Genomic DNA, 12,004 nt, shown 5'->3' with positions numbered 1-12,004 from the left:
CTGCCGCCTGCCTCGCTAACACGGGGACTACTGGCGGGTGATGGGCAGCATCGACACACCGCGATGATGCCTTCAGGTGCAGCGGCAAGTATGTTGGAATCAAGGAGAATCGATTTTCAAGGAGGACAAGGGAAGTATCGCGAGAAGCAGAGGCGGTGCTTCGTATATAAAAAAACCCCTCACCAACCGCTTTAAATTCCGGAAACAGTGATGCTTCTCTGAGCTCTAGATGTTGTCTCTGTAGATGGTGATTTTTCAGTTAATAATTACAACAACAACGATTGCAATTATACAATAATAAGAACAACAGTAATTACAATGATAATAATATAATAATAATAATAATAATAATAATAATAATAATAATAATAATAATAATAATTATTATTATTATTATTATTATTATTATTATTATTATTATTATTATTATAATGCAATCATGAAATAAATGTATATATTTATTTATTTGTTTATTTTCAAAATAAACAAAGCACGGGGAAAAGTATCAAACACATTTGTCAAAATTATATTGCTTTTTTTATGTTCAAAAGTCATTTTAAACGCAATATTAAAAACAGCACAAATGCAACTACACAATTGTCGTCAATCAATATGGACAAAATAAGGAACCACACAACGCCTATGTATTATTATTATTAACTTTATAGTGGTGTGTAGTCCATGAGTCTCCTCTCATTTAACTCTTTTTCCCAGAATGCCATGCCATCAGGGGGCGTGGCCTGTCGTCAGGAACAGGTAGGACTGGATTGTTGTTGGTGTGAGAGAGAGAGAGAGAGAGAGACACAGCAGGACGTCAGGTGGATCCACAGACGCTGCAGGAAACCATTTCTGATTCTATCAAACTTGTGAGTTTCTTCTGGACTTTCTCCACTTAACACATCTGAAGTTGACTCAGACACAAGTGGAGTCCCAGACTTCTCTGACTTGTGAAGCTGAAAGTGAACTTTTCCACAACATTAACATGTTGACAAACGTCACTCTGGAGCTGGTTTTTCAGGCTCCATGTGGACTCATCTAACCGAATCAAACAGCCTGAAGTCAGACTCTTGCGGGCCACCTGAGAGAGCAGCTGCTGACCACCATGCAGAGTCCAGGACCAGAGCACGACGACACATTCGACTTCCTTTTCAAAATCATCTTAATCGGAGACTCCAACGTGGGCAAGACTTGTGTGGTGCAGAACTTCAAGTCGGGCTCCTTCTCAGAGCGACAGCAGAACACCATTGGAGTGGACTTCACCGTCCGGACGCTGGACATCGACGGCAACAAGGTCAAGGTCAGTTCATGCCAGAAATGAAATCATAATAAGAGATGCCTGATGACATCATCACTTGTGATGACCTCATTAAGTAAGTAAGTAAGTTTTACTTGTAAAGTGCCTGCAACATGTCAGGGTGTTCGTGGCAGCTGTTGCTGCTGAGAGATGTTCATTTGCAGTTGACTCTACTTCTGCTTTACCTGGAGAAATTCTCTACTGTCGTCTATTCAATGTTGACCTTCCCCGACGATCCCCCGACCCATCCGATGTTTTTGACCCATGTCATGACAGCGAAACAGGCAGCTTTAGTAAAGTCAGCAGCTTCACTGTCCAGCAAGCTTCTCTAAAGATTCAAGACATTATCTTGTTCAGCGTTGTCTCTCTAAAAAAGTACTGTCACTTGGTCATCTTCATGAGTTACATCAGTGCATTCAGTCTTGAAAAAAGTGGTTGTTTAAAACTGTACCAAGGTGAATCAGTTTTAGTCCAAAACCAGTCAAGCTGGTGTGAGAACCCAAGACTGGTCCGACAGGTTCTGCCTGATGCTGGCAGGTGTGTGTGTCTGATCAGGGGGTTTGATATGACCAATAAAAAACATTGTCTGTGTTCAGATCCAGGTGTGGGACACAGCCGGCCAGGAGCGTTTTCGCACTATCACTCAGAGCTACTACCGCAGTGCCCATGGTGCTATGATCACCTACGACATCACTCGCCGCCCCACCTTTGAGTCAGTGAATGGCTGGATCCATGAAGTGGAACTTTATGGCGCCAATAATGTGGTTCTGGTTCTGATTGGTGAGTGTGTCTGTCTCAACAAGAGGACACCATTAAAGTATAACAGTAACATCAGAATATTCAATGTTGTATTTAACATTTTTGAAGCTTAGAATTTTTATTTACATGTATATTCAAGTATTTAATATTATTTTCATAATGACATTCAATCATTTGTATTTTTAAAGGTTGAATTTGTTTTCCTTGAATTTGATAATTTTTATATAATAAGGTTGAATTCGTTTTTTCTTTAAACAATTCAATTTTTGAAACATAGATTTTGATATTCTAATTTCAATCATTTAAAAAGAAATGTTTTCATTTTTTTAATCCATAGCTTTTTTTAATAAATAATAATATTTTGGTATTATAGTGCCAGATAATTCTGAATTTGAAAGGCTTTGAAGAGGGGGATTTTAATTTATTGTATCTATGAATTATTGGAATTAGGATATGAAACATTTGAAATTGATACATTATGAAAAAATAAACATTTTGGTCTTGCGATTATTAACCTTTAATATAATTATTAAATGTAAATTTTAAAAAATCAAGAATGCATATATATTTAAAACTTTCAATATAGATAGATAGATAGATTTCTCAATAATCAAATAATATACAGTAAAATAAATCCAAGGTTTTAGGTTTTCCAACATTCTGACTGAACTTATATAACTTCATAGGAAACTAGATGTCTTCGTTTTTAAATGAGTAATTTGGCATTTCTGAAGGAAACAAGTGTGACCTGGAGGAGGAGCGCGAGGTCCCGTTTGAAGAGGCCTGCACTCTGGCCAACGAACGAGGAATTCTGGCAGCCTTGGAAACCTCTGCTAAGGTGAGTCTAAAGCTCACCTGAGTGATGGTTGTCACAGCTGTTGTGTCCATTCAGGAGAGTCAGAACGTGGAAGAAGCCTTCATGATGATGGCCCGAGAGCTTCTGTCCCGTAATGGCCTGCATGTCCAGCAGAGGGAGTCAGAGAGTTACGGCATGCCAGGGTTCCTGCTGCGCTCCAACTCCCGGCCAGTGAATGGAGCGGCCTACACGCCCCCGGAGAAGAAGACTTGCTGTTGATGCTTCACAGATCACGTGGCCCCACAGAAGAATATCTTTGTGGGGGACTCAGGTGGGAGACTGAGGTTCTGCTCAGACCTCGAGGGGCCATGACTTATAAGAAGTTTATACTTCTTGCTCAAGGCTTCAAAGAACCTCTAAGGTCCTTGTTTTGCCAGCGAAGACCAGAAGGAGGCGCCAGAGCACCGATACCATGCCCAACTGGTTAATTATAATCTTGTTTTTAAAGGTTTTAAACAGCGCCAACACCCGAGACTCTGTCTCCCGACAGACTGTGAATTCTTATTTAAGTTCTGTGACTGACACAATCAGACAGTTCAGATCAAAGTGTCAGCTTTTGGTGTTAAATTAGGTTTAAGTATTCAAATAAACTGTTGAAAATGTGATCAATAGAAATAACAATGATATGCGCGTTAGTGAGTATGTGTGTTAGAGTAAGAGGGAGCGTGTACGTGTGTGAGTGTGTGTGATGAATGAGCAGTCCTAGTCTAGCAGGACAGCCAGACGTTTTATTTATTGCAAATGTCGCACATCTTCTGGCTCGTGAGAACATATTTGAAGGAAGTCAAAAAAGAGAAGAAAGAACAGAGGATTTAAGTATGACTTATAAGAAATCCTTAAGCCGCCGTGTTGACAGGTGATTTGTCTACAGCTGTGTCAACACGAGCGGTAATCCAGGTAACAGAAAAAACCCGACACGAGTGGGAAAAGTCCTGAGACAGTCGAGTCAGTAGAAGAGGTTCTTAGCGTGCTCAGTGAAGTCCTCAAGTGACTTGGGAGCCCCTGAGATGTACAGTGAGACGTGTGATGGTCTTGTTTGGCAGGTCACACAAATTTGCTTCTATTAAAATAAGAATTCAAAATGTAAAATGAATAAAAAATTTCAATGGTTGCTATTTTGATTGCTTCCAAGTTGCTCTAAAGACCTTCATGTTTCCACTCCAGCGTCTGTTGTGTGTTTTTGCTGGTGTGATGGGTGCTGACATTTAGTTGGAGTCCATCGATAGACTCTTTAGATCAAGTGGATACATTTGTTTCTAACGCAGTTGGATTATTTCAAATTTCTTGTGTTTGGTGTTCTTCAGCGGTCCAGGATGTTGTTCCTCCGTCGTCTCCCTGGTCACTTCCTGGGGTTCGTTGTCACCTGCTCCCCCATGACCCGTCTTGTCTGTCGCCCCCGTCTGGCGGTCTTTAGGGCACTCGCCGTTGTAGGTCTTCACGTAGTCCTCGACTCTCCAACCCCGGAACTCGGCCGGGCTGGAACAGAAGAGCCCCGAGTGTGCGACACCGGGATGGTGCTTGAGCCAGTAGACCAGGTAGTGGATGCTGTAGTCGCAGGTCCAGGGGTTATGGTCCAGTCTTAACCTGCGCAGGTAATACAAGTCCTCCAGGACTCCATACTGGAAGTGACGCAGCCTGTTGTTTGACAAGTCCAGTTCCCGCAGGTACAGCAGACCCTTGAAGGCAGCTGGGAACAGAAAAAAAAAAACTGATGTGATGTTTGCTGTTATCAACCTAATCTAATAGATTCAAGCTTTTTAACAATAAAACTATTCATTCCATGAACTAAATTAAATAATTTATAATATTATTATATGTATTATATACTTTCTTTTAATTACTTTCACCTATTTATATTGTGATTCTTCTCAATCAAAATTTCCTGTACATACAGATATAGCTTTTTTCAATGCCAATTAAAGCTGACACTGTAAACCCATAGACGTTAACGTCCTCATTTCTTTTAACTAAATGAAATAATTATAGTAATTTATCTATGATCGGTAATTTATATAATAATCATAGATAAGGTATTCCTCTCGCGCATATGCGCTGGACAAACAGCGCATATGGAACCCTGACCAGCCCCACTACAGTCCCCTGTGGCAGGGTGGACATAAAGCACTGACCTGTGTCAATGTGTTGCAGCGAGTTCCAGCTCAGGTTCAGCAGCTTCAGATCTTTGCTCAGCACAAAGTGTTTCGGAGGTAGACGGTTGATCTTGTTCCTGGACAGATCGATCTTTACTATGTCGATGGGAACATCAGCCGGAACACTCGTCAGATCTGCCGAGAGAATTGTGTGTGTAAAAGACCGTGATGCTGTATTGTGTAGATTTGTTATGATACTTGTTTCCATGTCGAACGTTTTGCAAGAAGATGGTTCAGATTCAGCTGACCTCACAGATCCACTGAAAACAATCAGAAATGTTCCTTGGCAGATAAAAGTAAATGACACATCCCGGATTTTCCAGAACCCAAAAAGTGCTGAGTATCTAAGAATCTACAGACCTTCTGAAATATCCGATCAAGATAAAGACTTCATTCAGTCAGAGGCGGAAAAGTACGTGTGAAAGTCCTGCAGCAGTTTTTTGGGAAACAGGCGACGATTGTGAGATTTTAACTTTTTTTTGGAACCAAGTAAGGATGAAAGTGCTCTTTGTGTTGCAGTTACTAAGTCTGTGTGAAGCAAGTGCTGTGGAGGATTAAGGTCCAGAAGAGAGATATACCTTTGCTGCTGCAGTCCAACTGAGGTTTGGGGAACATGTAGGTGTGACACTTGGACGTGTAGTCTGGCTTCACATGCACAAGTGGAGGTCTGGTTTGGCCTACGGAGCTGATTCCGGGTCTCTTCTCCACCTGGTTTTCCCTGGAACATAGCAAGTCCACGTTCAGCTTCTTCAGCTTGCTGCCTCTCAGCTCCTGCGGCTCGGAACACTTGGCATAGTTCCCCAGGTTTCTGTTGCTGGGCACCTGCAGGGTTCTAATCAGACTGTCCAGCGGGCAGCGGCAGGTCCAGGGGTTGTCATATATGCGGAGGTATGTCAGGTGCGGCAGGGGCAGCAGAACCTCCTCTGAAGTGGTGGTCAGTCTGTTGTGCTGCAGAAGCAGCGTGGTGAGCCCAGACAGGCCATTGAATGCACCGTCTTCGATCCGCGAGATCTCGTTCTGCTGCAGGTCTAGACTCTTAAGCTGAGCAAACTGAGAGAACATGTTGTCCCTTAAGACCTGGAGGAGAAACACCAGCGTCAGCCATTATGTCAGTCTACATGATGACTTAATTATTTTTACTGTTGGATCTTGTCAACCAGAGGTCACTTTGCTCCAATGCAAGCTTTCAAGTAGGAGCCAAGTAAAAATGACACACATTAAGAATGTAGAACGGAGGTCCAGTCTCACCTGGATGTGGTTCCGAGCGAGTAGCAAATGTTGGATGTCAGTAGGCCAGCCGGGCATGACACCGGTTAGTTGTCGGTCCATACAGTCCAGGTACTTCTCCCCAGCCTCCACATACTCCTTACACTCCTGTGTCTGACGTCTCATGAGGCCAGCCCGACCCCGTGCCCTCCTCCCTGAATACGGCCGAGACCTAAAGGCCCGCTGAAGCTCCACTGACTGCAGGAGGAGCAGCAAGAGCAGGAAGACCAAGAGGCGCATGATTGCAGACCTGCAGGATTCACCCGATGGAGGAATGAAGGCTGGTTAGGCCAGGAAGAGCTGCAGAGGTGAGTAAACAGATCAGTCACACACTTGTTACTATGACAACACTGATGTGTCACTCAAACTACTCACCATGACAACACTGATGTATCATTCCAAAACTACTCACCATGGCAACATTGAAGTATCACTCACAAATTCATCAGCAAGACGACACTTATGTGTCACTCAAAAACTCATCACCATGAGAACACTGATGAATCAATCACAAACCCATCAACAATGACAACACTGATGTGCCTTTCACAAAACCGTCACACTGTTGTATTACTTACAGTCATTACATGACAACACTGCTGTATCCATCACAGGCATCACCATGACAACACTGATGTATTATTCATCACCGTGACAACAATGATGTGCTACTCACAAACACGTCACCATGACCACACTGATGTGTCACTCACAAACTAGTTACCATGACAACACTGATGTATCCCTCACCAACTAGTCACCATGGCAACTCTGATGTATCCCTAATAAAATCATCACCATGACAACACTGATGTATCACTCGCAAACCAGTCCCCAAGGCAACACAGTTACACCCATGCATGCACACGCACAGAAAAACACACATCACACATGCATGAATCACTGCCTCCTGCAGTCTCACAGTGGAACATAAGTGTCACAGCAGCTGTTCTGTGAAGGTCCAGATCGGAATCTTTCCAGTCCATCAATCTTTGTCTCTTCCTCACATCAAACGCCACCATGTTTTCTGCAGACGGCAAATCAAAACATAGTGTGTGTTGACGACTTTGATAGTGTATTCAGGTGGAGCTGGCAGAAAGAAGGCTTCTCTTTTTCTCTATTTCGGATCCATCTGGTGCTGCTCAGCCTGCACTCATTGCTGGTTCTGCTCTAGCATCCATCTCCTACTACAGATCACCAGTGGACCAACTAGCAGGTTGTTGTTAGTTTGAAGGAGACATCACTGGATCTCAGTCTGGACTCTCAAGTCATATTCTTTTTTTAAGTGTGCAACATGAGCTCCTCTTCCTCTGCTAAATAAAGGCAGAACCCTCCCTGTGGTTCACCTCACTGCAGAATTAGTCTTCCAGACCAGTTGCTGACCCACAAAACTAAATGTTCACAGGAGACTTTGATGTGCTGGCTGGTCTGGGCATCTGATGGGCCACTGATATGAACTCAAATGCTGAACTGACCTCGGCACCACCACGTCATGACAACAGGCCAGTCACAGCCATACAGAGCAGCTCACCGTTATGACATCATTGACTCATATTTTTTTTTTTTTTTTTTTAGAATCCCTAATTAGTCCCGCGAGGGGAAAATCGGTAGTGCTTTTTACAGCCATTCACACATACTGATGGGAGTAGGCTGCACACTTGCGCCAAGTTCACCATCAGGAGCAATCAGGGTAAAGTGTCTTGCTCAGGGACACAACGACACAAGCTTGTCTGGAGCTGGGATTGAACCTGCAACCTTTTGGACTGCAGCCAACCACTCTACCATCTGAGCTATGTCGCCCCTTTTTTTTTGCCATTAGAGGTCATAGAGTGATACAAGGTTGACTGACACACAGACAGGGAGTGGTCCATGTTTCATTCGACAGGAGCACAGTTCTCTGACCATCAGAACAAGGAATGTAACTGGACCACTAAATAGCAGACACACAGACCGCATGGCTGCTTTTGTGGTCGCACACTCTTCCGGGCTCACTGGCCGGGTCAGTGTAAGGGGGGACGAAGGGGGGGGATCCCTGCAGGACAAGCCTGCTACTGTTCTGATAGTAGAACCATCAACTGAAACAAGCTGCAGAAACAAAACCGACCCCCAGCAACAGAACTGTGCTGCAGCACAATTGTGAAGAATGACTCGGGAGGACGTCGTCCAACAAACACACTGCCGGATGACCTCTGACCTCGGAATCTCATCTTAATATTTATTTCTCATTTTGACAAAACTTTTTGATTTACAACTGGAGGTGGATTTAAAGGGTGGGACTGACAGCAACACGCATTTCAAAGGTGTTACAGAGAACCTAAGAGAATTTCTGAGGTCACTTCTAACTCTGACCCAGGGAAAGTTCTTAGACCCTCAGGACGAGGAGCACAAGTACTTTCACAATCTGTGGGATTCTTTTGCAGAGGCTGCATCCCACATTCAGAACTTTAGATCACCACATTCAGCCAATTAATCCCACCACATTCAGAAACTTCTATTGCCCTTGTTGTAAACTCAACATAGGAATTTTTTTATGTTGGCAGACCACCACATTCAGTCCTTCACCTGACCTTCTTTAGACCACCACATTGAGTCCTTCACCCCACCACCTTCAGACCGCCACAATGTGTACTTTTCCACCACATTCAGTTTTTTCCGCTCCCGGAAATATTGAATGGCAAAGTGAGCCCATTGGCACTGTGAGCCCAGTACAGCAGCTGACGAGTCTGCCACAAATTCCTACTGCTGTTCACCAAGTCCCCCACGCAAAAAAAACCCCACACACCAACAGACATAACACACAAGCACAGACACACAGAGACAGATAACCGCCCTTACAAAAATACATTCATTTCAAGATGTTCACACACCTCTGATACACACATGTAATTGCACTCAGAACAACCCCCCACACACTCTAAGAAACCACACAGCAGTTTGCAGGAGGTAAAGCTGCTGACGTTGCTGCGTGTTCCTGGACCTTCATCACATCTGGGAACGATTACAGATGTTTGTGTAACCTGCCGGTCATGTGACTTCATTCAACAACTTTTCTTTCTTCCAAAGACACAAACACCGACGGCTGCATGTAAAGGGATTCAAGCCTGCAACCTCTGAAGAGACCAGGGTTTATGGTTGGTGGCTCGGTCTTACCTGTCCAGAGTCTCGTTCGTCCACTTGGACCTTCAGCCCCGGGATCCTGATTCTGTCATGAGCGTGTCGTCCAAGTCGAGAACAAACTGCCAGAGCCGAGTCAGCACTCTCTCTCTCTGGCTCGCTCCTCCTCCTCTCTCTCTTCTTCTCCACTCTTTATCTCTCTCTCTCCTCTCGTGACCTCCTCAGTGTCTCATTCTCTTGAGTCTCACTCTCCCACTCTCTCTCTCCATCACTTAAACCTCCATGGCTCAACCTCCCTCCCTCCCTCTCTCCTCCTCCCTCCTAGTATCGTCTCGCTTTTCACCCACTCAGCTGGATCACTGTAAAGAGACAAAGAGAAAAGTTACACTGAGTCTTTAAGCACATTAAAAACACATGTGGCATACATTAAAACTCACATTTCACTCACAACCCCACACATTAACACGCACAGATGTCATACAAAAAAACACACTTACATACACACATGTCGCAAACAAGCCCGCACATTAACACACACACGTCACACATAAACCAGACCTGAAACCCACACATTGAAAGAAACATGTTGCAAACATACCCATACATTGATAAACACAAGTCACATACAAACCCAAACATCAACACAGACACTTTGAAAACAAAACTACACAGAAACCAAAACATTGCCTTGACACACACAATTGGCACAGAAATATCACACATAAACCCACACTTACCTGTCACACACAAACTCACAAATTAACACACATATAATCATGACGCATAACTTGAGTTGCTAACAAGTTGTTCTTTTTCTACAAAGTAGTGATGAAAGTGGGAGCACCACAGCGCCCCCTTCAGATGGTTGGTGAAATTGTGTGACATCACAGACTACACCATTAATAAACGGCAACCTCTATGTTACAGTTAATGTTTTCGAAATTGTGTCTTTCTTTCATCAGAACCAGATTCAGCTCATAACTCATGCATTGTCTATTGCATGGACAAGCCAGGTTTTCCTGCTCCTCCTGTACACTTCATCCACTCTATAATCCCTGTCTTCCTCCCTCACATTTGTTGAATGTGTGTGTCAGTGAATGTGATCAATGTGTGTGTATGTTTTTGTGAGAGTTATTGTTTATGTTTGTTTGTATGAGAGTGGTGTGTTTATGTCAGCTCGTGTGAGTGTGTGTGTGTGTGTCATAAGTGGAAGCGGCTGAATCCCCTGGAGGGAGGATGTGGAGGTAATAATAAAACCCATCAGCAGCACAAGTCTGGCAGATTGTGTGTTTAACAAACATTTAAGAGTAGTTAAGAGTGAGACTGTGTTGAGTAAGCTATTATTGTGACAATCGGCAGCACCACACTAACAGTAAGCCAAGTGTTAGCGAACAGAGATGGTCTGAGACAATTGCTGCATTCTAGTAAAACCAACATCATGAATGAACATATTGTTTCCACTAAATAAATCCAGGATTCACCAAAGTCCTGGAAAATCAAAATAGCAGAGAGCGTCTACAGTTTATTTCTATTGTTATATGAGTAGTTGATCATTCTATTTCATGTCCAGACCAGAAGTGTGAGCAAAGCATTTTTTAAAGGTATGATAGGAGTAAGACGGATTTGAAATGTTTATGTTTTCATAAGGGGAAAATCTTATTTTAAGAGTGAGAGTTTTTAGAGTCAAACAATTTTGACCTGGATCAATAAAGTTTTACCTTACCTTAGATTGTTTATTAGACGTTCTAAGAGCAAGACAATTTTGAGAGTGAGTCTGTGGATGGTAATTAAGCTGTTTTTTAGAGTGAGTCACATTTTGGGAATTAGGTTGTTTCGGGAGTGAGATGCACTCTCAAGAGTGACAGTTCTTGTTGCAAAAGTCTGGACAAATTAAATGATTGGAGGCGTCAATATAAAGGTTGTTTTTTTTTTTTCAAAAGTATTTTTTCTGGGTTTCTTGTGTGTTGAATTGCTGTTTGTTTTTGTTTACTGGTGCTTGTCTCGCAGTTTTTAAGCTTCCTCTTGTTAAAGTTTCTTTTTTACTGTCAAACTGTGATTTTCCACAGATTCATCTGGAAACTCTGCTTCTGTGGTTGTGCAGTCGCTTCTCCCAGAATTCCAGACCAGAAACCATAATTACAGAGCGAGCGGTCTGACAGAACCAGAGCGAGAATGTTGCTCTGCAAACATGCCGGGCTCAGGACACCCCAGTGGATTAAAACAAGAGCTCAGTAAGAGATCTTAATTCAACATGAGGGACAATGGGGCCGGGCCTTGATGTGACACAAAATCCAGTCCAGAACCCTTTTCTGTAAATTGACTTTGTTTTGTTTGTTGGGTCACAGTTTTCAATGGTCTCCTTCTTTTGTTTCCAGATTCACAAGGTTTAGTGTTTAGCAGATAAAGTCTGCGGATGAGGTGAGTGGGAGTCAGGAAATACATGAGACAGACACTTTTATTTATCGCAGTGCTGGAAAGCAGATGTTCTGATGAGTCGTCGCCATTTCTAGTAAATCTTCTGAAACTGTGTTATTCATTCACACACAGACAAAGACAACCACAGTC

The 12,004-nt window shown here is 43.1% G+C and overlaps 2 protein-coding genes across 7 annotated transcripts; one reads left to right on the top strand and one right to left on the bottom strand.

The window, feature by feature from the left end:
• On the top strand, positions 1 to 4,020 carry LOC148087177 (ras-related protein Rab-19-like). 4 transcript variants are annotated; one of them, XM_087785346.1, is made up of 6 exons: positions 1 to 88; positions 715 to 866; positions 1,053 to 1,297; positions 1,891 to 2,074; positions 2,788 to 2,891; positions 2,946 to 4,020. In XM_087785346.1, the coding sequence occupies exons 3-6, from the start codon at positions 1,103 to 1,105 to the stop codon at positions 3,126 to 3,128; spliced, it is 666 nt and encodes a 221-aa protein (XP_087641472.1). In that variant the 5' UTR covers positions 1 to 88; positions 715 to 866; positions 1,053 to 1,102; the 3' UTR covers positions 3,129 to 4,020. The 4 variants fall into 4 exon arrangements, with proteins under 4 accessions (XP_087641472.1, XP_087641471.1, XP_087641470.1 ...); XM_087785345.1 differs by having other exon boundaries at positions 1,019 to 1,297; XM_087785344.1 differs by having other exon boundaries at positions 1,007 to 1,297.
• lrrc17 (leucine rich repeat containing 17) lies at positions 3,618 to 10,246 on the bottom strand. 3 transcript variants are annotated; one of them, XM_087785341.1, is made up of 7 exons: positions 10,177 to 10,246; positions 9,476 to 9,798; positions 6,701 to 7,352; positions 6,308 to 6,625; positions 5,638 to 6,136; positions 5,039 to 5,194; positions 3,618 to 4,596 (listed from the first exon to the last, which is right to left on the bottom strand). In XM_087785341.1, exons 4-7 carry the CDS (start codon positions 6,563 to 6,565, stop codon positions 4,166 to 4,168), a joined length of 1,344 nt encoding a protein of 447 aa, XP_087641467.1. In that variant the 5' UTR covers positions 6,566 to 6,625; positions 6,701 to 7,352; positions 9,476 to 9,798; positions 10,177 to 10,246; the 3' UTR covers positions 3,618 to 4,165. The 3 variants fall into 3 exon arrangements, with proteins under 3 accessions (XP_087641467.1, XP_087641465.1, XP_087641466.1); XM_087785339.1 differs by lacking the exon at positions 6,701 to 7,352; XM_087785340.1 differs by lacking the exons at positions 6,701 to 7,352; positions 10,177 to 10,246 and having other exon boundaries at positions 9,476 to 9,876.
• Between the last annotated feature and the right edge of the window lie 1,758 nt (positions 10,247 to 12,004).

This window comes from Callionymus lyra, chromosome 2, assembly GCF_982586985.1.
Source record: "Callionymus lyra chromosome 2, fCalLyr1.hap1.1, whole genome shotgun sequence".
Taxonomy (NCBI): Eukaryota; Metazoa; Chordata; class Actinopteri; order Syngnathiformes; family Callionymidae; genus Callionymus; species Callionymus lyra.
This window is presented reverse-complemented; position numbering and strand designations above follow the sequence as displayed.

What these genes read in the sequence shown, in the direction of transcription:
- lrrc17 (XM_087785341.1), bottom strand. Translation starts at nt 6,565, where the DNA reads ATGCGCCTCTTGGTCTTCCTGCTCTTGCTGCTCCTCCTGCAGTCAGTG. An exon ending in GTTGGACTGCAGCAGCAAAG is followed by an intron (nt 5,195 to 5,637) that starts GTATATCTCTCT and finishes TTCTCTCGGCAG; the next exon opens with ATCTGACGAGTGTTCCGGCT. An exon ending in GCTGCAACACATTGACACAG is followed by an intron (nt 4,597 to 5,038) that starts GTCAGTGCTTTA and finishes TTCTGTTCCCAG; the next exon opens with CTGCCTTCAAGGGTCTGCTG.
- LOC148087177 (XM_087785346.1), top strand. Translation starts at nt 1,103, where the DNA reads ATGCAGAGTCCAGGACCAGAGCACGACGACACATTCGACTTCCTTTTC. An exon ending in TCGACGGCAACAAGGTCAAG is followed by an intron (nt 1,298 to 1,890) that starts GTCAGTTCATGC and finishes GTCTGTGTTCAG; the next exon opens with ATCCAGGTGTGGGACACAGC. An exon ending in CCTTGGAAACCTCTGCTAAG is followed by an intron (nt 2,892 to 2,945) that starts GTGAGTCTAAAG and finishes GTGTCCATTCAG; the next exon opens with GAGAGTCAGAACGTGGAAGA.